General features: G+C 43.2%; 1 protein-coding gene across 1 annotated transcript in view; it reads left to right on the plus strand.

Annotated features, from left to right (window-relative positions):
• The window catches only part of mark3a (MAP/microtubule affinity-regulating kinase 3a), a 236405-nt gene that overhangs the window by 2697 nt on the left and 209185 nt on the right, over positions 1-24523 (plus strand). The window contains 2 exon segments of the mRNA XM_038777504.1: positions 1489-1683; positions 8152-8205. Coding sequence (XP_038633432.1) covers positions 1489-1683; positions 8152-8205 — 249 coding nt within the window.

Here is a 24523-nt window from a genome sequence, read left to right on the forward strand (position 1 = left end):
TGGAATTGAAAGCTGGACTCACTAATGGTGACCATGAAAATATAATTGATTGTCAGAAAAACAATCTGGTTCAGTGCGTCCTTTAGAGAAGGAAATCTGCCAAACCTGCCCGGTGTAGCCTTAATGTAACCCACAGCAATGTGATTGATCCCTAGCTGCCCTCTGAAGTGACCTACCCCTGCTCCTACTTGTCTAAGGGCATTTGAGGATAGACAACAAATGCTCGCCTTGCAAGTGAAGCCTCCATTCCATGAAAGAATATCTTTTTAAAAACTGTATATAGCCATAAATATACTAAAATATCGCCTGCATCTAGAACATAGAATATACAGTGCAGAAGGAGGCCATTCGGCCTATCAAGTCTGCACCGACCCACTTAAGCCCTCACTTCCTCACTATCCCCGTAACCCAATAACCCCTCCTAACCTTTTTGGTCACTAAGGGCAATTTATCATGGCCAATCCACCAACCTGTACGTCTTTGGACTGTGGGAGGAAACCGGAACACCCGGAGGAAACCCACGCAGACACGGGGAGACGTGCAGACTCCGCACAGACAGTGACCCAGGGAATCGAACCTGGGAACCTGGCGCTGTGAAGTCACAGTGCTATTCACTTGTGCTACCGTGCTGCCCATCTGATACTATCTTTTTCCTGTATGCTGAAACTTTCACCCAGACCCTGTTTATCGCCTTGCCATTCTTTCTCATCTCCATTTTTCACAAATTATAACTGCTACAAAACACAATGCCTCTTCTTGCCAAACACCCATGTCCCTATCAATGCCATTCTTGTCAAGTTTCTTATGACCCAGCAAGTTGATTATAAGATCTTCATGATCTCTTTTTAAAGTACTCCATCGCCTTGACCCATGCTACCTTTACCAGTGAACTAATCCAATGTCAGCCTACTCCACATTCTACATTGATGCTGCTTCTTGAGCCATCGGAAGGTAGGAGCTCTTTCTCCTAGCCTCTCTCTCACTACAGTTTTTAATGTCTTCTTAAGACACTTACCAGCACTTGCCCCTTATTCATTGTCTGCCATCCTAGAAAATACTTTGACAATGTACCTAGTCATATTAGGATTGCTATAAAAATGTACATTTTTGTAAATCATTAGGCAATTTGTTACACGGCAATCTTTTTATATTGCATTTTAGTATTTGCACATTAAGCTTACTGATAGCTCTGGAATGCATATTCTATGCTTCAAAAAGGCCTCTATTAATTTCTAGAAAATATATTTTATGTTTAAATTAAAAAGGGCATACTGCAGATATTTCAAAGTTCTCCTTCCATGAAGAGGTAATTACATTTTGGGCTTAGTTTGGACTAAAAGGTATTGCTTTCAAGGTACATGTCAACAATGCAGTAAGTGATCACGTTTTTAATTCCATAATTTTTTAAACCTAGGTTTCTGACTTTTTTTTTTGACATTAAAACTCCTGAAGCTTTTAAACTAATATCCTTGCTTTCCTCCCCATCAGCACACTTCTCATATGGATGGCCGCTCCGAAGTTTCTTCTCGGTCAACCCGCTCGGGGGGAGCACGATGCCGGAATTCAATTACATCAAGCGCTGATGAACAGCCACACATAGGAAACTATAGGCTTCTAAAAACCATCGGCAAAGGAAACTTTGCCAAGGTGAAACTGGCTAGACATATTCTCACTGGAAGAGATGTAAGTTAATCTGCAATGGCAACATTTATTGATTGTGTTTTTTTAGTATGTTGCACTTCCATTGGCTGAATTATTGCTTTATTATAATTCATAGTTTCTTGGCGGCATGGTGGCTCAGTGGTTAGCACTGCTGCCTCACCGCGCCAGGATCGATCCCGGCCCCGGATCACTGTCCGTGTGGAGTTTGCACATTCTCCCCGTGTTTGCGTGGGTCTCACCCTCTCAACCCAAAGATGTGCAGATAGGTGGGTTGGCCATGCTAAATTGCCCCTTATTTTGAAAAAATAGAATTGGGCACTTTCAATTTCAAAAAAAATTCATAATTTCTTCACATTTTTAAATGTTAACATTCTTTTTCCTGACTTCGTAGCAAATGCTTCTGAGCCTCTGCTGGTCTTGAGTCAGCCCACAGGAAATGTGTATAAGCTGACTTGGTGCCCTTTTCTATTTCCTTCTCTTGCTTATGAGGAAGTGTATACCTTTTACTTGGCACCTCCCATTGTGATGGAGTGAAATTGAGTACTTTAGGCATGCAGCCAAATACTGAAATATTGCCATTTACACTTTTCAAATAAACTGTAAATTACGTGTGTAGCCTCAAAAGGTGTTGGTAGAGTATTCGCTAAACCACTGTTATAAAACGGTTTGGTGAAAGAAGAGAGTTTTTTGGACCCTGACCTCAGGTACAGACCACATATCCCGGATATCACCAAGAGTACTAATTTTCATATCAATGACATCATCTGTCATGATTATCAACTCCCCTTTGTCTCAACCAAAACCCTCATAAGGGCTGTTGCCACCATCAAGTTCAGATTCTCCAATATGTTTATTGCTAGCCCCCAAATTTCATCAACTCCAATTTATTCATAGCTCCACTCTATGATCCAGCACTAAGCACCTTCATCTATGTTCACCTTCACTGCTCTTACTCTCTCCTTACATTAACTTGAAAATTGCCATACCTGTTTATAAAGTTTGGTGTATAGTAGCATAGTGGTTAGTCATTGGACTAGTAATGCTGGACCAATGAGCCAGAGATAAGAGTTCAAATCCCGGGTCAGCAGCTGGAAAATTTAAATTCAATTCTGTTAAATAAATCTGGATATAAAGAGCAAGTATCTATAATGGTAACCATGAAACTTTTGGGTTATCAGCAAAATCAATCTGGTTCATTAATATCCTTGAGGGAAGACAATCTTACCCACTCTGATCGATATGTAACTCGAGACCCACAACAATGTGGTTAAATCTCAACTCCTCTGAAATTGCTCAACAAGCCACTCAACTTTATTCAACAATGCTGTTGACCACCACCGTTTCAAGGTTAATTGGACAATAAATACTGGCCATTCCAGCATTCCCAAATATTCCACGAGTGAATGCAAAAAACAAAATTCCTTTACAGCTTACCATACCTAAACTCTGGAAAATCTTTAGTCACACTCTTTACAACTGACCTACTATTGGGTGGGTACACTTGGGACTATCATCAGTTGCAAATCCATCACCAATCTCAGCCTGTGATCTAGAAATGTTCTCCTTTTTCTCTAACAAAAAAATGTTTTCCATCATCTACCGTAATTTCCGGACTATAAAGCGCACCTGACTATAAGCCGCACCCACTGATTTTGAAATTTTTTTTTATTTTGAACATAAATAAGCCGCACACGTATATAAGCCGCAGGTGCTTACCGGTACATTGAAACAAATGAGCTTTACACAGGCTTTAACGAAATACGGCTTGTAACAAAAATAAAAAATTAGTGGTAAAGAATAGCCTACCAAGAAAGTCATTGGTCACTGTGGAGCGAAATCAATCCGATTAAGCTCTTAAGATTAACATAGAATCATCAGTTTGAAACATTAAAAATAAATAAATCATGTGTAAAAAGAAGTATTTTATTACTGATCGTAATCAAGATATCACCAACCCAGGTGATCAGAGTCACTATCCTCCTCTTGTGCACTGAAACCACTGAAGTCATCTCCTTCAGTGTCAGAGTTGAATAGCCTCAGAATTGCTTCATCCGATGTTGGATTGTTTTCATTGTCGCTCTCATCACTTTCATCCGGAGGCAAATTTCCCGCTGAGCTCATGCTGCCCTCTTCAACACGCAGCAATCCAGCTTTTCGAAACCCGTTGATGATAGTGGATTTTTTAACAATGCTCCACGCTGTCAGGACCCACTGGCAGACTTGACCATAAGTTGCTCTTCGCATGCGGCCCGTTTTAGTGAAGGATTTCTCCCCACTTGTCATCCAAGCCTCCCACTGAACACGAAGCGCCACCTTAAATGCACGATTTAAACTGATGTCGAGTGGCTGTAAATACTTTGTTGTGCCCCCAGGAATCACAGCTGGAATTGAGTTTGTCCTCTTGATGGCTTCTTTCATAGAATCTGTTATGTGGGCCCTCATGCTGTCCAAAACGAGCAATGCCTTGTTCCTGTGAAAGAATCCTCCCGGTCGCTTGCCGTAGCACTCCGTATGCCATTCATGCATTAGGCTTTCCGTCATCCATCCTTTCTTGTTGACTTTCACAACAATTCCTGTAGGGAATTTTTCTTTTGGTATCGTCGTGCGTTTAAAAATCACCATCGGTGGAAGCTTTTCTCCCGATGCCGTGCAACTCAGAACACAGGAGAAGTGCGTTTTTTCATGCCCAGTTGTTTTCAGCATGACGGATGATTCACCTTTCCTGTTGACAGTCCGAGTGAGAGGCAGGTCAAATGTCAGAGGAACCTCATCCATATTTATGATATTGTGCGGGCCAATGGAATGCTCTGCTATCTTTGCATCAGTGAATTTGCGGAAGTTTGAAATTTTTTCCTCGTAGTCGGGAGGGAGCTGCTGACACAAACTCGTCCGTACCCTGATGGACAGGCCTTTACGTCTCATAAATCTGAGACACCACGATGGTCCACCTCTAAAATTCTCAAACTTCATTGCGGTGGCGATTGTTTTGGCTTTCAGTCGGATCTGTACAGTTGAAACACCTCGGCCATCTGCTCTCTGCATGTTGACCCAGTCTTCGAGCTCATTTTCTAGTTCGGGCCATCTGCTTTTCTTCCCTCTGAAAGCTTTAGTTGTCTTTTTGCACTGAGTCAATTCCTCACGCTGCTGTTTCCAACGTCTTATTATCGACTCATTAAGACCAAGCTCTAGTGCAGCAGCTCTATTTCCTTTCCCAACAGCCAGATCGATCGCCTTCAACTTGAAAGCTGCATCATATGCATTTCTCCGTGTCTTTGCCATGATGAGGGTGACAAAATGACTACCGTAATCAGAATGATGGGATGTTTGAGCGCGCTCGATTTAATCTAAACAGTAAACTAAAAAGTTACATTGTTTTACCTTGACCCGTTACGCAATTTCATTGGTTTAGTGAAAAGAAAGCGGGAAAAATCCATAAATAAGCCGCGTCGTTGTATAAGCCGCGAGGTTCGAAACGTGTGAAATAAGTCGCGGCTTATAGTCCGGAAACTACGGTACCTTTCTTTCCAAATATTTGTGGTGCTTCTGCTTAGGGTTTGCTTATGTTCATCCTTTTATGTAATGTCTTTTGATTATGTTATATTAATGCACACTGTTTTAGTTATTGTAAATTATATAAAATTTGTACAGCTAGCTTCAACATTTTGTATTATTTACTTAAAATCTACAGTACAGAAATAGGGTACATAACCCAACAGCTCTATGGTAATATGAATAAATTCATTGCAAAAATTAGGAATGCAAAAAGCCAATCAATCCATCAAGCTCACCACTTTTGTGAATAATCACAATGATTTTGCTACTCCTGTGATTCTCCAAAATGTCATTAACTTCACTGCTGGTACTATTCCTTTCTGGAATAATTATATTTTGTAGCACATAAGGAAGCCCTTGGGACAGTGTTGGTTCTCTGTACAAGCTATCTACTTTTGCCCTCCCTTTCACATTTGTTTTCTTTTTCAATATTTATTGACTTCCCCATAAAAATTATAATGCTGTTTCAGTCATTGTTTTTGGTAGAATGTACCACTTCTTAACAAATCTGATATTGCATTACAATAACGATTATACTACAAAAATACTTCAATGGCTATAAAGTGGTTTGGAATGTCCTCGGGTCTTGAATAGTGCTAAAGTCTTTCTTGGTTGCTTTCTTTGTGACGAGGGTTAATTATTTTTAAACTCTTTTTGATGCACACTACTGTTAAATCCCCTCCCCCGCCTGAAAAAAAAATGCCCAAACCATAGTTAATTTATTCCAACCATTGATCAATTTTTCAGTCATAAGTCCTACTCGTGTTCTTTAAAGTAATTATCTAAATTTGGGGTCCGTCTTTTTTCTGGATGGCTAAATTCAATGTGCAGTTGTGCTCTAGATCAGGAAGGTCGCAGGCTCAAGCTCTGGTCCCCGCTGAGTTGTTTGATTTCATTGGGTTTGATTTCATTTGGGTTGGTGTTTGTCCTTAGCACCTTTAGGTTTGGGAAACGAGCATGGGCCAGGGTTTCTGCTGCAGAAAATGTCTTTGTACACAATGTAATGGTAAGATCATGATATATATTAAGAATAGGCTACACAATGCCCCTGTGATTCAATATCCCAACAAAGCTCAGTGTTGAGCCCGAGTATGTTAAAACTGACCACTGAGCAACTATTTGATACTACGCTGTTTGGCTGTTATTGTACTTTATCTCAGGAAATTATGCCACCAGTGCAGACTTCCCTAATCTTGACTCCCGGGATGAATATTGGGCTCCATGATATAGGAAAGATATTAAGACTTGGGGGGGTTGCAATACAGATTCAGTAGAATGCTGCATGCTATCAGGAAATACCATTACAAAGCAGCACCTGCTAAAAATTGTTTCTTTTTTCATTAGACCAATGCAGTTTATTGGATGATATCGTGTTTAAAATTACGATAGGACAAAAAGTAGTAGGCTGTTTCTAGTGGCTGACATAAGTATGGGCGGCATGGTAGCACAGTTGTTATCACTGCTGTTTCACAGCAACAGGGTCCCAGGTTCGATTCCTGGCTTGGGTCACTGTCTGTGTGGAGTCTGCTTGTTCTCCCCGTTTACGTGGGTTTCCACCGGGTGCTCAGGTTTCCTTCCACAAGTCTTGTTGGGTGAATTGGACATTCTGAATTCTCCCTCCGTGCACAGGAAGAGGCGCCAGAGTGTGGCGACTAGAGAATTTTCACAGTAACATCATTGCAGTGTTAATGTAAGCCTACTTGTGACAATAAAGATTGTTGTTATTAGTAAGGGCATTGATATGAGATTTAGAAAGTTGGCAGGATAGCTCCTTCACGCATAATTGTGAGGCTGCGGACTGCATTTCCTGGATCAGTGGTTGAAGCATTCAAAATTTGTTTACATATGCAGATGAAAAATGGGAACAGTGTGGGTAAATGTGATTAGAACTATCTGCTCACATAGAGGGTCAAAGTCACCAAGGACGATAGGGCCTAATGGCCTCTTTGTGTTGTAACTTCTATGTATTTCAGTTTTACTGCTTTCTTTTGCAATTACAGAACACTATCTGTGATGTGGTAACTAAAATTGTGTATAATATTATCAGAGTTTAACCAATGCATTATAATGCAATTACCGTGGGCAGCACGGTAACACAGTGGTTAGCACAGTTGCTTCACAGTTCCAGGGTCTGAGGTTTGATTCTTGGCTTGGGTCACTGGCTGTGCGGAGTCTGCACAATTTTCCCGTGCCTGCGTGGGTTTCCTCCGGGTGCTCCGGTTTCCTCTCACAGTCCAAAGATGTGCAGGTTAGGTGGATTGGCCATGATAAATTGCCCTTAGTGTCCAAAAAAAAGATGAGGTTTGGTTACTGGGTTAAGGGGATAGGGTTGAATTGTGGGCTTAAGTAGGGTGCTCTTTCCAAGAACCGGTGCAGACTCGATGGGCTAAATGACCTCCTTCTGCCCTGTAAATTCTATGAAATGAATAATTTCAATAAACTGGAATTCTTCAGATCTGGTGATTGGATCCTGGCATTTTTTATTTCTTTATAACTTTGGTTTTTCACCAGGATGCAATACTTTAATTTTATTAGCTACGTTTTGTTGAAATGCAAAACTCCATTCCTTTTCCAAATCTTTAACTGCAATTATTTTTTTTTTATGCTGCTTAGCACAGTTCTGTACCAAAGTCCTCTTACTTCTTAAATTACTACTACCATTAGCAATGACTCGCCAGTACATCATCTTGGCGCTGTATAGCTCCAAAATGTCTCTTGAAATGTACATATTCATGTTGTATCTTGGTTAAAATATAAATCTTTATTAATCACTTTACTATCAACAAAACCTAACTATGTGTACGATATATTTCAAGACCGAAATTGAGACACTATACGTTTATTACTGGCTTCCTGTTGTACCCTGTTGATTTCCAATTAACAGAAACAGAAGTTGTGTCAAATTTTATTTATAATTCCTAAATTTTGTTCTTCTAGGTTGCAATAAAAATTATTGACAAAACACAGCTGAACCCCACCAGTTTGCAAAAGGTAAGAGTTGTTTTGGAAGCACATATTTTCTTTAAATTTCTTTTAAGGTCTGATTATTTCATTATTTTTATGTGGCTTGGTGTATGCTGTGAATATAGTTATACATAACTGTACATACACAAACCTGCTGAAAATGAGCACTGGTAGACTTGTGGTGCATGTTTTTTAAAGAAAAAACATAAAGAAGAATTATGAACATAATGCAGCATAATGGGCTTAATGATAGCATATAAGATTTAAAAACATGGATTTGAGAAAGGAGAAAGTACATTCTGAAGTTTGAACACTGTAAAGCGTTTTGATTCATTATATTATCTGTGATACAAGTGATGTGATTTTCAAGCGTTAGCTTTTTAAAAATTGATTCATCGTATGTGAACATTGCTGGGAAGCCAAGTATTTATTGCCCTTCCGAAGGTGGTGTTGAACCATTGGGTGTACTTTACACTAAATGAACTCATTGTGCTGTTAGGAAGGTAGTCCTAGGCTTTTAACCCAGTGATGGTGATGGAACAGTGATATAATTCCAAGTCAGAATGATGTGTGTAGTTTGACGGACAGCTTCAGGTGGCAGTGTTCCATGTGTCTGCTGTCGCCATCCTCCTGGGTAGTAGAGATTGTTGGTTTGAAAGGTGTGGTTGAATGGAAATTGTTAACTTTCTCTGGTGATGAGGGAGTGATTGTTTAAAGTGCTGTGTGGGGTACCAAAGAAGTGGACTGCTTTGTCTTGAATGGTGTCAAGCCTCTCGTGTATTGTTATCTAGCCAATCATCTAGACAAGTGGAGAGTATTCCGTCACACACCTGACTTGTGCCTTGTAGTTAGTTGGTAGGCTTTGTGGAGTCAAATGGTGTGTTATTGGCACAAGAGTTCCCAGCTGCTGAGCTGCTCTTTTAGTCCCAGTATTTACATGGCTAAGTAATGATATCACCTCTTCCCCCAACAGCATGTTAATTGTGGAAAATTCACTGATGCCATTGAATATCAAAGGGTGATGATTATGTTCTCATGTTGGTGATGGTCATTGTCTGGCACTTGTGGAGAGAATATTGCTTTCCACTTGTCAACCCAAGCCTGCATGATTTTCAGGCCTTGCTGCATGCAGGCACAGGTTGTGACAGTAGCTGAGGGGTTAAAAATTGGACTGAACAGAGCAATCATCAGCAAATATCCCACTTCTGATCCTATAATGGACGGAAAGCCATTGCTGAAATAGCTGAAGATATTCGGGCCTAGGACATCACATTTGTTATGGGCCAGAGTTTAGAAAACTCCCAGAGTATATCATGGAGTTCACCTGAACTACAACTGTTTATAGATTTTGGTTATGAGGAGCAGAAGAGTCTACCTTTCAGGTGTTATTCAACAGAGGCCTTAAGCACTTTTAATCAAAAACAAAGTTTATTCTACAAATTCAATAAACATTTTTATAAATATACACAGTAAGCATTTTCATCAACTACAAACATAAATACCCCAAACTGCTACTGTACTCTATATATAACTTTTAATGAATTCTCCTAAGCTGTTTCAATTTAGTAACAACATCCCATAAACTAGTACCCTTTTACCAGAAAACAGTTATCACTTTTAAATTATCAAGTGATCTGGAGACACCTTTTAACATGCAGAGAGAGACAGACACAGGACTTCTCTGCCTGAATCCAGCTTCCAAAAATGTGTAAGCAAAAGTAAAACCCTGAGCCACAGCCAGCTCCCAGCTCAAAAACAAAACTTAAAAACCCAGAGCCACAGCCTAGCTCCACCCACACAATGACATCACTGAAGCCGTTTGATAATACAAAACATTTCTTAAAGAGACACTCCCATGATACCTGAGGACCTGGGGCTAAGATGATTCACTTTCAACAACCACAACCATTTCCTGTTGTGCTATGTAATACAACCTGTAAAGAAATTTCCTTCTGATTCCCATTGACGTCAATTTTGCTGGGTTGCCTTGATGTCGCATTCAGTCAAGTGCTGCCTTGATACCCAAGGGAGTCAGTCTCAGCTCACTTCCGGAATGCAGCTCTTGTCCATTCTTGGACCAAGGCTGTAATGAGGTTAGTGCCGAGTGACCCAAATTAAACATCGGTGAGCAGGTTATTGCTGATTAACTGCCAAAAATGTCTTCCATCGGTTTACTGATGAATAAGCTTAAACTAATAGGGTGGTAGCACAATGGTTAGCTTCACAGCACCGGGGTCCCAGGTTCGATTCCCGGCTTGGGTCACTATCTGTGCGGAGTCGGCACGTTCTCCCTGTGTCTGCGTGGATTTCAACCGGGTGCTCCGCTTTCCTCCAACAAGCCCTGAAAGACATGCTTGTTGGGTGAATTGGACATTCTGAATTCTCCCTCCATGTACCCAAACAGGCGCTGGAGCGTGGCAACTAGGGGATTTTCACAGTAACTTCATTGCAGTGTTAATGTAAGCCTACTTGTGATAATAAAGATTATTATTATAATTTGCCCTGCTCTTTGGATAGGACATACGTGGGCAATTTTCAACATTGTTGGGTAGATGCTAGTGTTCTAGATGCACTGGAACAGCTTGGCTGGGGGTGCAGCTAGTCTTCAGTACTACAACTGGAATATTGTCAGGGCCAATAATCTTTGTTGTATCCAGTGTGCCCAGTTATTTCTTGATTTGAATGGAATTGGCTGAGGACTGGCATTTGTGATGCTGGTGTCCTCAAGAAGGCTAAGAGAGATCTTCCACTCATCACTTCTGGCTGAAGATGGCAATAGGCGCTTCAGCTTTGTCTTTTTCACTGGGTACTCCTGTCATCGAGGATGGGAATTTTGTGGCGCCACCTCCAGTTAGATGTTTAATTGTCCACCAGCATTCGCGACCGGGTGTGAAAGGACTGCAGAGCTTTGATCGGATCTGCTGTTTGTGGGATTGCTCATCTTTGTTTACTGCATGCTCGAACAGGGGAAACTGTATCTAGTCATGTATTGTAGCTTCACCAGGTTGACGTTTCGTTTTTAGGTACCCCCGCTGCTCTTTCAAGCATGCTCACCTGCACGCCTCCTTTATACTAGATTGAGAGATATGCTGGGCCCTGAAGTTACAAATTGCGGTTGAATGAATTTATGTGCTGCTGATTGCCCACCGCGCCTTATCGGTGCCCAGTTTTGAGTTGCTAGACCTGTTCTGAATCTATCCTGTTTAGCACAGTCTTAAAGTCTCCCAGACAGGAGTACACTCTGTGCCCTTGCTACCCTAGCGCATCTTTCTAACGATGCTCAACTTGGAGGAATACTGATTCATCAACTGAGGGAAGATGGTAGGTGGTAATTGCAAGAGGTTTCCTTGCCCATGTTTAAACTCGTAGCTTGAGATTTCTTGGAATCCACACTCAATGTTGAGAACTCCCAAGGCCAGCTCCTCCTGACTGTTTGCCACAGTGCTGCCACCTCTGATGGGTCTCTCCTGACAGTGGCACAGGATATACCCAAGAACAGTGATAGAGAAGTCTGAGACATTGGCTGCAAAGTGTGGTTTTGCAAATGTGACACTGCCAGGCTGTTGCTTTCCCAATTTTAGCACAAGTCCCCAGATGTTAGTGAGGATGAGTTTGCAGGATAAAATGGCCAGAGTGTATCTACATCCTTTACGGTGCTTTGGTCGATGCTGTGGTCCAGCCAGTTTTATCCTTTAGTTTTTCTATACTAGTTTATTAGAATTAAGCGGCTTGTTAAATCACTTCAGAGTCAACCAAATTGCAATGGAAAGGAGTCACATATAGGCCAGATCGGGTAAGGCTGGCAGACTTGCTCCCCCTTAAGGACTTGGTGAACCAGATGAGCTTTTTCAACAATCTGGTCACCATTACAGAGATTTCACCAGTTACCGTGGTAGGATTTAACCCTATATCTCCGGAGCATTAGTCTGAGATTTTGAATTGCTAATCGAGTAAATTTACCACTGTGATACCATTCCCTCAACCAGGACAAAATTGCTGAAGTTACATAGCAAACAATGTTCTTACTAGGATAAATCCAGTAAATAGGGCATATGAAAAAGTCTGTTACTCTTTACATTGTTTATTGCATTTTTGAATTTTGTGTCATTTGCAAACATCTTGTATTATCTGTATAACCAAGTGCCAACAAACATGCAAATTAGCAGCAAGAGTAGCCCACTCAGCCGCTCGCGCCTGTTCCACCATTCAGAAAATCATGGCGGATCTGATTTTTAACCTCCACTTTACATTCCTGCTTACCCCTGATAACCTTTCACGCCCTTGCTTATCAAGAATCTTTCTACTTTAGCCTTAAAGATATTCAAGGAAACTGCCTTGCCACCTTTCGAGGAACAGACTTCCAAAGTCTTTCAGCCCTCTGAGAGAATTTTTTTTCTCATCTCTGACCTAAATGGGAAACCATTCATTTTGAAACAAGAGGAAACATCCTCTTTGTATCCACCCTGTCAAGACTCTCAGCATCTTGTATGTTTCAATCAAGTTGCCTCTTACTCTTCTAAATCCCAACAGCTGGAAACCTGGCCTGTCCAGCCTTTCCTAATAAGACAACTTGCCCATTCCAAGTATTAATCCAGTAAACCTCCTCTGAACTGCAATTGCATTTAAATCTTCCTTTTAATGAAGGAGACCAATACTGTATTTAGCACTCCAGGTGAGGTCTCACCATGACCCTGTATAACTGCACATACTTCCCTACTCATGTACTCATGTATTCCCTATTAGCGTTCCTAATTCCTGGCTGCACTTGCATACTAACCTTTTGTGATTCATGCATAAGGATAGTGAGATCCCTCTGCATCGCAGAACTCTGCAAACTCTCACCGAATACATATTCTGTATTTCTCCTCCCTAAATGGACAACATCACATTTTCCCACATTATACTCCATTTTGCCCACTTCCCTAAGCCATGGATATCTTTTTTTAAATTTAGAGTACCCAATTGCTTTTTCCAATTAAGAGGCAATTTAGTGTGGCCAATTCACCCACACTGCACACCTTTTTGAGTTGTGGGAGTGAGACCCATGCAGACGCGGGGGGAATATGCAAACTCCACACAGATAGTGACCCGAGGCTTGGATCAACCCGGGTTCTCGGCGCCATGAGGCAGCAGTGCTAACCAATGTACCACCGTGCTGCCACACCCATGCATATCTTTTTGAAGCCGCCTTATGTCCTCTTCAACTTATTTAGCTATCTATCTTTGTGTCATCAGTAATTTTAGCAACCATTGGTTTCTTCATTCAAATAATTTATATAAATTGTCACTAATATATCAAAAAGAGTAATTTGACACTTCTATGTTCTGACGGGAAGAGTTGATGCTCTTCATTTTCAGGTTTTTAAGAGCATTTCTATTTATTAAAAATTGAACAGCTGAGTGTGTACTTGCACATCTTGCATATTTATTGAACCTTTTTTGTTAGATAAGTCAACAAATTGTCAATAAACTATAATTAGATAGTTTACAGAGTGTAAAATTGCCAAGGTTGCTCATTTCTTGACTTAATTTATAAGTATGTACACACCTATTTTAAAATGGAAAATTTTCAACAACATTAAATATTCAGAAATATTTTAAGTGAATTTAAAGCAGAAAATTGGTGGAATTTTCAGAGGGTCATGGACGTTTGCCACATTGCAAATACCGTATCTTGGACATCACTGGGTGCAGGCAATTCTGCAAGGTGAAGGAGAACAGTCTGACATTGTGGAGCACGTCCCAATGAATTACATAATAGGAAGAAAAGAGTTGAAGTTCTTCCGGCTGTTTTAGAAGTTAAACAAAAGATTAAAGAATAGAACCTCAAAGTTGGTAATCTTAAGACTATTCCTAGTAGTACATGTTCATCTATTTTTTTTAATAAACAATTTTTTTTTTAATAAACAATTTTATTGAGGTAGTTTTTGGCTTTATAAACAGTTACAGACATCATCAGAAAGGAAGCAAAAAAAGGCAAAAATGTGCAAACATCCACGTACTTTCAATACTTCCATCGTAACATATTGCACAAGCCCGCTCCCCTCCCACCGGTTTTAATAAACAATTTTATTGAGGTATTTTTGGCACTGTAAACATTTACAGTATACAGTAATGTGCAAATATCAACCCAAAACAGAAACATAGTGCAAAAGACCAATCCTCTCTCATAAACAGTACCCGCCTATTTATCCCTACTATTCTACGCTAATCTACCCCCCCCCCCCTGCTGATGTTTAATTCCCCGCGAAGAAGTCGATGAATGGTTGACATCTTCGGACAAACCCTAATACAGATCCTCTCATGGCGAACTTAATTTTTTCCAGCCCTAAAAAGCTCGACATGTCCGAGAGCCATGCTTTGGTCTTCGGGGGCTTTGAGTCCCTTCATGCCAGCAGTATACGTTGCCGGGCTACCAGGGAAGCAAAGGCCAAGACGTCGGTCTCCCTCTCCTCCTGGACCTCCGGGTCTTCTGAGACCCCAAAAATTGCCACCGCTGGACTCCTCACCACCCTAGTTTTCAGTACCTGGGACATGATGTCTGCAAATCCCTCCCAGTATCTCCTAAGTTTTGGACATGCCCAGAACATGTGGATGTGGTTCGCTGGCCCTCCCGCACACCTAGCGCACTTGTCCTCCACATTTACTCATCCGGGCTACCGTCATGTGGGTCCAGTGGACGACCTTGAACTGAATCAGGCTGTGCCTAGCAGTTGAATTTAACCTACTCAGGGCTTCCGCCCATACCCCCTCCTCCATCTCCTTGCCGAGTTCCTCCTCCCACTTGAGCTTCAGTTCCTCTGTCTGGGACTCCTCCCCTCTCATAAGTTCTCGGTAAATATCCGAGACTTTCCCCTCTCCTACCTCTCCCCTAGAGACTACTCTGTCCTGGATCCCATTTGGTGGGAGACGTGGGAAGGATGGGACCTGTCTGTGTATGAAGTCACGCACTTGCAAGTACCGAAAGTCATTCCCTCTTACCAGTCCGAATTTCTCCTCCAAGGCCCTCATGCTCAAGAAGCTTCCCCTCAAGAACATATCGCCCATCCTTCTCACCCCCGCCCGCCGCCACGCTCGGAATCCACCATCCATACTCCCAGGGGCGAATTGGTGGCTGTCGCATATTGGAGACCAGACCGATGTTCTGACCTCCCCTACATGCCTCCTCCACCAGATCCGCAGGGCTGCCACCACTACCGAGCTGGTTGAGTACCTGGCCGGCGGGAGCGGTAGGAAGGCTGTGACCAGGGCTGCCAAACTGGTGCCCCTGCACGAATCCGCCTCCACTCGCCCCCAAATAGACCCCGTACCCACCATCCAACTCCCTTCCATGGCTATGTTGGCCGCCCAGTAGTAGTTACTGAAGTTCGGCAGCACCAGCCCTCCCCCCGCTACGGTTCCTCTCAAGCATCGCTTTCTTCACACGCGGGGACTTCCCCGCCCAGACAAGGCCATAATAATCTTGTTGACCCTTTTGAAGAAGGATGAAAATCGGGAGGCACATGAAAAATAAACAGTAATCTTGGGAGGATTGTCATCTTTACCGTCTGCACTCTCCCTGCAAGTGATAGCGGGAGTGCATCCCATCTACTAAACACGTTCTTCATTTGATCCACCACTCTAGTCAAATTTAGCTTATGCAGCCTGCCCCAGTCTCGTGCCACCTGTATCCCTAAGTATCGGAAACTTTCTCCGTCCATCCTAAATGGCAGCCCTTTCAACTTGTTCTCCTGGCCCCTTGCCTGCACTACAAACATCTCACTCTTAGTCATGTTCAGCTTGTACCCTGAAAACCTGCCAAATTCTCTCAATATTCCGTGTATACTATCCATCCCAGCCAACAGGTCCGCTATGTACAGGAGCAGGTCGTCCGCGTACAGCGATACTCTGTGCTCCACCCCTGATTATTCCCTTCCACCCCCTCGCAGCTCTCGGGGCAATCGCCAGAGGTTCTATGACCAGTGCAAACAGCAACGGGGAGAGTGGACATCCCTGTCTAGTCCCCCGGTGTAGTCTAAAGTTCTCTGATGTTGTCCTATTCGTCCTCACGCTCGCTTTTGGGGCCTGGTACAAAAGTCCAACCCAGTCAACAAAGCCCTCCCCGAACCCAACCTTCCGAGTACCTCCCACAAATAGTCCCACTCCACCCGGTCAAAGGCCTTCTCGGCATCTGTTGCCACCACTGCCTCTACCTCTCTGCCCTCCGGGGGAATCATGATCACATTGAGTTGGCTACCAGCTGTCTGCCTTTAACAACTCCTGTTTGGTCTTCCTTGATCACCTCCGAGACACAGACCTCAATTCTCAGCGCCAAGACCTTAGCTAGGAGCTTGGCGCGACGATGATCGGGGTGATTGGTATGTATGACCCACACGCTTCCAGGTCTTTATCCCGTTTTAATATCACCGAAATGGTAGCCTGTGATATCGTCGGGGGTAGAGTCCCTCTGTCCCTCGCCTCGTTAAATACCCTAGTCAGCACCGGCCCCACTATCTCCGAGAACTTTTTATAGAACTCCACTGGGTATCCATTCGGCTCCGGGGATTTACCCGACTGCATGGCCTTCAAGCCCCCCAGTACTTCCTCAGCTCTGATCGGGGCCCCCAGTCCGTCTACCAGCCCCCTACCCACTTTTGGGAAGGTCAGTCCGTCTAAGAAACGCTTCATCTCCTCCGGCTCCACAGGGGGTTCCGAGGTATAGAGCTTGCTGTAAAACCCCCGAAACACTTTGTTCAGTCCTGACGGGTCATCCACTCTGTTCCCCATATCGTCCACTACCCTGCCTATTTCTCTGGCCGCCTCCTTCCTCCTGAGTTGCTGCGCAAGCATTCTACTAGCTTTCTCGCCATACTCATAGACCACACCCTTTGCCTTCCTGAGTTGTTCCACTGCTTTGCTCGTGGACAACACTCCCAGCTCAGCCTGCAGTCTCCGTCTATCTCTAAGTAGGGGCCTCCTCGGGGCCTATGTTCATCTATTTTCAACGGTCAGTTTAGGAGTGTGTCTATAGAAAGGTTTGCATGGTGGATGATGCCTGTCTCACATGAGGCATGTGGAGGACTGGAGCGTGTGACATTTGTTAGTGGGAGACAAAAACACAGCAGTTAAGGGGATATCAACAACAAAATCATCCTGGCTGTAAAAATTGTTGGGACACATAGGGATGACATGGGAGGGGTGAATGAGATGATGGAATTAATTAAGTTTGGCAAAATGGTGGGAACAATTATTTTATACTATACAAGCTTTTGGCTAATAAAAATAAAGTTTCAGTAGATTTGAATGCAAATGTTTTAGAAAAGATATGGGGTGAATTAAAAGAATACATCTTAGTCAGTAGAATCAACACTGAAGACAATACCCTTCAGAGTTTCCAAACAGTCTAACTCCAATGGACAGGCCATCACAAAAATTTAGACCGAAGGAAGGGGCAATTATCATGTTATGAACCTTGAATCCGAAACAAGGACTTTGTCATGATGCAAGATGAGTGGTTAGAAAGCATTTTTGTAATGCTTGTAATTCAGGGGTGGGCAAACTACGGCCCGCAGGCCGCCAAAGGTATTTCTGCGGCCCACCAAGTCATTTAAAAAAAAAAAAAAATTTTTTTTTAAGGTTAATGGGGGGGGGGGGGGGGGGGGGGGGGGGGCTGTTGGGTTACTTACTGGTATAGGGTGGATACGTTGACTTGAGTAGGGTGATCATTGCTCGGCACAACGTCGAGGGCCGAAGGGCCTGTTCTGTGCTGTACTGTTCTATGTTCTATATGAGGCACCCAGAATCATAACCGGGTGAAGTAATAATTTTACTTAATATACTATGCGGCCATTTCTGAATTGTGAATTTCTGAATGTGGCCCTTGCACGGAAAAGTTTGCCCACCCCTGTTGTAATTGTAGCTGGCAGATTTCAAGGAAATGGAAGTATTTATGCCTTGAATGATATCAAGCCCATCAAATGTACACCTTTTCAACTCCAAAAACTGTTCACAATTAGACTTGCATATTCTATGACTATAAACAAGTGACAAGGTGCGCACCCTTGACAAAAATTAATATTTTCTATTTCTTGGCTTGTTTTTACTTACGGACAGTGTTATGCAGCCTTTTTCTGTTGAAGTATTTGCTTAAAAAACAAAAAGGAATCCTGTAAATAAAGAAGTATGGTTGTGATAAAGATACCAATTTAACCATAATTATTTAGCGGGTCTCTGCTAGTCAGTACTGAAACAGCAAAATGGTGCATGTGTACTTGTAGCTGTTGGGAGGGTTTGGATTCATAGAATCCCCACGGTGCAGCAGGAGGCTATTTAGCCCATCAAACCTGCACCGAGCCAAGAAAGAGGAATCTACCTAGGCCCACACCCCTGCCCTACCCCTGTAACCCCACAGAATCCTTTGGACACTAAGTGGAAATTTAGCATGGCCAATCCACCTAACCTGCACACCGTTGGTCTGTGGGAGAAAACCAGAGCACCCAGAAAACCCACGCAGGGAGGGTGAGAATATGCAAACTCTACACAGTTACCCAAGGCTGGAATTGAACCCAGGTTCCTGGGCTGTGGGGCAGCAGTGCTAACCCAACTCCATTGGCACCAGTTCTGGAGTGGAAGGGACCTATACAAGCCAGAGAAGTTGCACTGGAATGGGGGAGGACTAATATTCTACCAGATAAGTTAACCAATGCTGTGGGTGGTAAAGCTAATTTGCTGGAAAGGGGCACAAAAATGTAGAAGCAGAGAGGGGAAACAAGATACATGGAAAACTAGGAGGAGCAAGCAGCAAAGAACAAATATAGTAAAGAAAGAGAATGAATTAGATGAAAGAAGAAAGTAAAGTCAACCAGCATTATGTTGAAATGAATGCGCATTAAAACGAAGATTGTTTTTTTAAAAAAAGACATGTATTTAAATAGCATTTATATGACCGCTGGACATCTCAATAAGCTTTCGTCCACACAGTAGGCATTTTTATTAGCTACAAACATAAATACCCCACACACTCACTCTATATATAACCCTTAATAAATTTCCCTCTTAAATGTTCCAATTTAATAACAAGATCCCATAAACCGGAAAACCCTTTTCAAAAGTGTGGCCCAGCACTTAAGACCTGGTATTGATGCTCTTGTGTCCTTTCCAAAACAGCAGGTTTGAATTTCTTCCAGAAAACAATTATTTCTTTTCAAGTTATCAAGTAATCTGGGAACAGCTTTTGAAATGCGGAGAGAGACAGGACAAGCCTTCTCTGTCTGAATCCAGCAGCCAAATGTGAAAACGTAACAAAAAAACTCAGCCACAAAACAGCCCCAAACCAAAGCGGAAGTAAAACTCAGAGCCACAGCCCAGCTCCAACCACCCAGTGACATCACTGAAGCCATGTGATAAGACAAAACATTTCTGAAAGGGACACTCCCATGATATAATGTAGAAAATGCAGCAGCCAATTTGTTCACCGCAAGCTCCCACAAACAGCGGTGTGATCATCTGTTTTCTTAACTTGATTAAATATTGGGATAAATTTTGGCCAGAACACTGGAGAAAGTGGGTTATCCAAAGTCCCCTGGATGACAAAAGAAATGGAGGTCAAAATAAATCCGAAAAACAACACATTATGACAAATGCCAGATACGGAATTCAGCTAAATTGAGTAAAATACGATCAACGTAGGGGAAATTAAATTAGGATATAACCCGCAAGCTGGTTGAAACCATCCATGCTGCACCAAACTTACACTCCTTGATGACCGTTTTAATCTACCTTTCATCTCGGCGCCCCTTATGAAACACCCTTCCTGAGCAAGATGTACAAGCAGATATGTTTCAGATCAAGGAATGAGTAACATGGGGAGTCACTAACCGGTTCCTTGTGACAAACGGCACCTGTTGAATAGCAAGCTTTGATCTACCAGGGCAAGTGTGGGCCTTGCTAAACAGGTTCAGGACAGGTCAAGGCTCCAGTGCAGCTAACCTTTACCAGCTGGGGCCTCAGTACAAACACTTCATGAACCTGTGCAGTATTGTTTAGATAGATAGAGAAATACAGCACAGAACAGGCCCTTCGGCCCACGATGTTGCGCCGAACTTTTGTCCTAGGTTAATCATAGAATTTTGGACAATTTGTCATGGCCAATCCACCCAACCTGCACATCTTTGGACTGTGGGAGGAAACCGGAGTACCCGGAGGAAACCCACGCAGTCACGGGGAGGATGTGCAGACTCCACACAGACAGTGACCCAAGTCGAAATCGAACTTGGGACCCTGGAGCTGTGAAGCAATTGTGCTATCCACAATGCTACCGTGCTGCCCTTAAGAAGTTAACCTACACTCCCTTATTCTACCCTAATCCAAGTACCTATCCAATAGCCGCTTGAAGGTCCATAAATTTTCCGACTCAACTACTACCACAGGCAGTGCATTCCATGCCCCCACTACTCTCTGGGTAAAGAACCTACCTCTGACATCCCCTCTATATCTTCCACCATTTATCTTAAATTTATGTCCCCTTGTAATGGTGTGTTCCACCCGGGGAAAAAGTCTCTGACTGTCTACTCTATCTATTCCCCTGATCATCTTATAAACCTCTATCAAGTCGCCCCTCATCCTTCTCCGTTCTAATGAGAAAAGGCCTAACACCCTCAATCTTTCCTCGTATGACCTACTCTCCATTCCAGGCAACATCCTGGTAAATCTCCTTTGCACCTTTTCCAAAGCTTCCACATCCTTCCTAAAATGAGGTGACCAGAACTGCACACAGTACTCCAAATGTGGCCTGACCAAGGTTTTGTACAGCTGCATCATCACCTCACGGCTCTTAAATTCAATCCCTCTGCTAATGAACGCTAGCACACCATAGGCCTTCTTCACAGCTCTATCCACTTGAGTGGCAACTTTCAAAGAACAATGAACATAGACCCCAAGATCTCTCTGCTCCTCCACATTGCCAAGAACCCTACCATTAACCCTGTATTCCGCATTCAGATTTGTCCTTCCAAAATGGACAACCTCACACTTGTCAGGGTTAAACTCCATCTGCCACTTCTCAGCCCAGCTCTGCATTCTATCTATGTCTCTTTGAAGCCGACAACAGCCCTCCTCACTATCCACAACTCCACCAATCTTCGTATCATCTGCAAATTTACTGACCCACCCTTCAACTCCCTCATCCAAGTCGTTAATGAAAATCACAAACAGCAGAGGACCCAGAACTGATCCCTGCGGTACGCCACTGATAACTGGGCTCCAGGCTGAATATTTGCCATCCACCACAACTCTCTGTCTTCTATCGGTTAGCCAGTTTGTTATCCAACTGGCCAAATTTCCCACTATCCCATGCCTCCTTACTTTCTGCATAAGCCTACCATGGGGAACCTTATCAAATGCCTTACTAAAATCCATGTACACTACATCCACTGCTTTACCTTCATCCACATGCTTGGTCACCTCCTCAAAGAATTCAATAAGACTTGTAAGGCAAGACCTACCCCTCACAAATCCGTGCTGACTATCCCTAATCAAGCAATGCCTTTCCAGATGCTCAGAAATCCTATCCCTCAGTACCCTTTCCATTACTTTGCCTACCACCGAAGTAAGACTAACTGGCCTGTAATTCCCAGGGTTATCCCTATTCCCTTTTTTGAACAGGGGCACGACATTCGCCACTCTCCAATCCTCTGGTACCACCCCTGTTGACAGCGAGGACGAAAAGATCATTGCCAACGGCTCTGCAATTTCATTTCTTGCTTCCCAGAGAATCCTTGGATATATCCCGTCAGGCCCGGGGGACTTGTCTATCCTCAAGTTTTTCAAAACGCGCAACACATCTTCCTTCCTGACAAGTATCTCCTCAAGCTTATCAGTCTGCTTCACGCTGTCCTCTCCAACAATATGGCCCCTCTCATATGTAAATACTGAAGAAAAATACTTGTTCAAGACCTCTCCTATCTCTTCAGACTCAATACACAATCTCCCGCTACTGTCCTTAATCGGACCTACTCTCACTCTAGTCATTCTCATATTTCTCACGTATGTGTAAAAGGCCTTGGGGTTTTCCTTGATCCTACCCGCCAAAGATTTTTCATGCCCTCTCTTAGCTCTCCTAATCCCTTTCTTCAGTTCCCTCCTGGCTATCTTGTATCCCTCCATTCTACTGAGGAGTGTACCTTCTACAGACAAAGTGGTAAACTGATCACCTAAAAACTCAGCGATTGAGGTTATTGCTTGGCTTGGGAAATTTGCATTTGTTAAATGTGTTTCTCATCTAGAGATGCATGAGTTTATACGTTATAACCATCATGTATTTGTTGATGACAAATTTTGTCTAATGTGAGTGAGTTCTTTGAAGTAAGAGGCTAATCCGTAGATGTTCTATACGACTAATCTGTAAATTAGGGGTAGCTAAAGGACTTGCATCAGATCCTTATTTTCAAAATGGTCTTGAATGTACCCTGTGATAGAGCTCTAATCGCAGAGATAAAGGCCTCCATTACACACCAACTGTTTAACACCTGCTATCGCTTGCACTAGACCTGGATTTTGTGATCAGTGGCAAAAGGGCAATGCTTGCTGCTGACTTCAAAGAAAGCTGCCCATAAAGATTTAGTAAACCATGCCGTGTTGATTTCCACTTTTTCATCTATAGTGGATCTGGATGTCATCCTGCCAATTAGATTGAAGAATTCTCAGAAACAAGAGATCAGGAAATAAAAAGCGCTGATGGTCATTCATGTTTAAATCATTTTGCAGAGAGCAAATAAATATTGGGGCATACATATGTTTTAAAAAAAAATTTTTATTCTCCTTTTTCACATTATCTCCCAAATTTACACCCAACAATAAACAATAATCAGTAACGAATGCAGTGTCAATCCTCATATCAATAACAACAATTCCATCCTCCCACCAAACCCCCAAACATTAGTCTGCATGTTAATATAAACAAGTAACAACGAGGAATCAGGAATCACCCATAGTCACCATTAACACATACAGTCCCCCTCACCCCAACTCTTCCACCCCCCCCCCCCATGTTCGATGTAATCCAATTCTCGAAAGTGCATAATGAATAACGCCCATGAATAGTAGAACCCCTCCATCCTTCCCCTCAGTTCAAATTTGACTTTCGCAAGAGTCAAGAATTCCAGCAGGTCCTCCCGCCGCGCCAGGGCACAGGGTGGAGAGGTTGATCTCCATCCCAACAGGATTCACCTTTGGGCGATCAACAAGGCAAAGGCTACAACATCTGCATCCGCACCCGTTTCCAACCCTGGCTGAACCAACACCCCGAATATGGCCTCCCGCGGGCCTGGGTTCAGTTTCACGTGCACCACTTTAGAGATTACCCTAAAAACCTCCTTCCAGTAATCCTCCCGCTTTGGACAGGACCAAAACATTTGAACGTGGTTTGCGGGGCCCCCCCAGCAGCGTTCACACACATCTTCTACCCCCTCAAAGTGCTGGCTCATCCTCACTCTTGTGATGTGTGCTCGATATACCACCTTCAGGTGTATCAGCCCCAACCCCGCGCACGAGATGGAGACGTTCACCCTCTGGAGCACCTCACACCAGAATCCCTCCTCCATACCCTCTCCCAACTATTCCTCCCACTTTGTCTTCATCCCTTCCATCAGTGCCTTCTCCTTTTCCAAAATAGCCCCGTAAACCACCGACACTATCCCCTTCTCCAGTTCCCCTGTCGTCAGCACCTCCTCCAGCAACGTGGAAGCTGGCTCTACTGGGGAACTCTGTATCTCCTTTCTGGCAAAGTCTCGAACCTGCATGTATCTAAATATTTCCCCCTGCTCCAGCCCATACTTCGTTCCCAGCTCCTTCAATCCTGCACCCCATCCTCCAAGAAACAAATCTTTCAGTGTCCTAATTACTTTCTCATCCCATCTCCAAAAATTTCCATCCCACTTCCCTGTCTCAAATCTATGGTTCCCCCAAATCGGCATTTCCCTTGACCCTGCCCCCCAACCTAGAGTGCTAGTGAAACTGCCTCCAAATTCTCAATGAAGCTATTACTACTGGACTCCCTGAGTATTTCCCCGTGGCCATCAGGAGCGGCGCTGTTGCTAGCGCCTTCAATCCCAACCCCCTACACAAACTCTCCTCCATTCTGACCCACTGGGAGTCAACCCCTCTTACCCAGCTCTGTACCTTCTCCACATTCGCCGCCCAGTAATAATGCATCAGGTTTGGAAGAGCCAAACCCCCTCACTGCCTTCCTCTCTGTAGTAGCACCTTTCTAATTCTGACCACCTTCCCATCCCATATGAACGAGGTAATCATTCGTTCAATCTCTCTTTTAAAAAAAATGCCTTTGACAGGAAAATTGGCAGGCATTGGA

The sequence above is a fragment of the Scyliorhinus canicula genome, chromosome 2 (genome assembly GCF_902713615.1).
Source record: "Scyliorhinus canicula chromosome 2, sScyCan1.1, whole genome shotgun sequence".
NCBI lineage: Eukaryota > Metazoa > Chordata > Chondrichthyes > Carcharhiniformes > Scyliorhinidae > Scyliorhinus > Scyliorhinus canicula.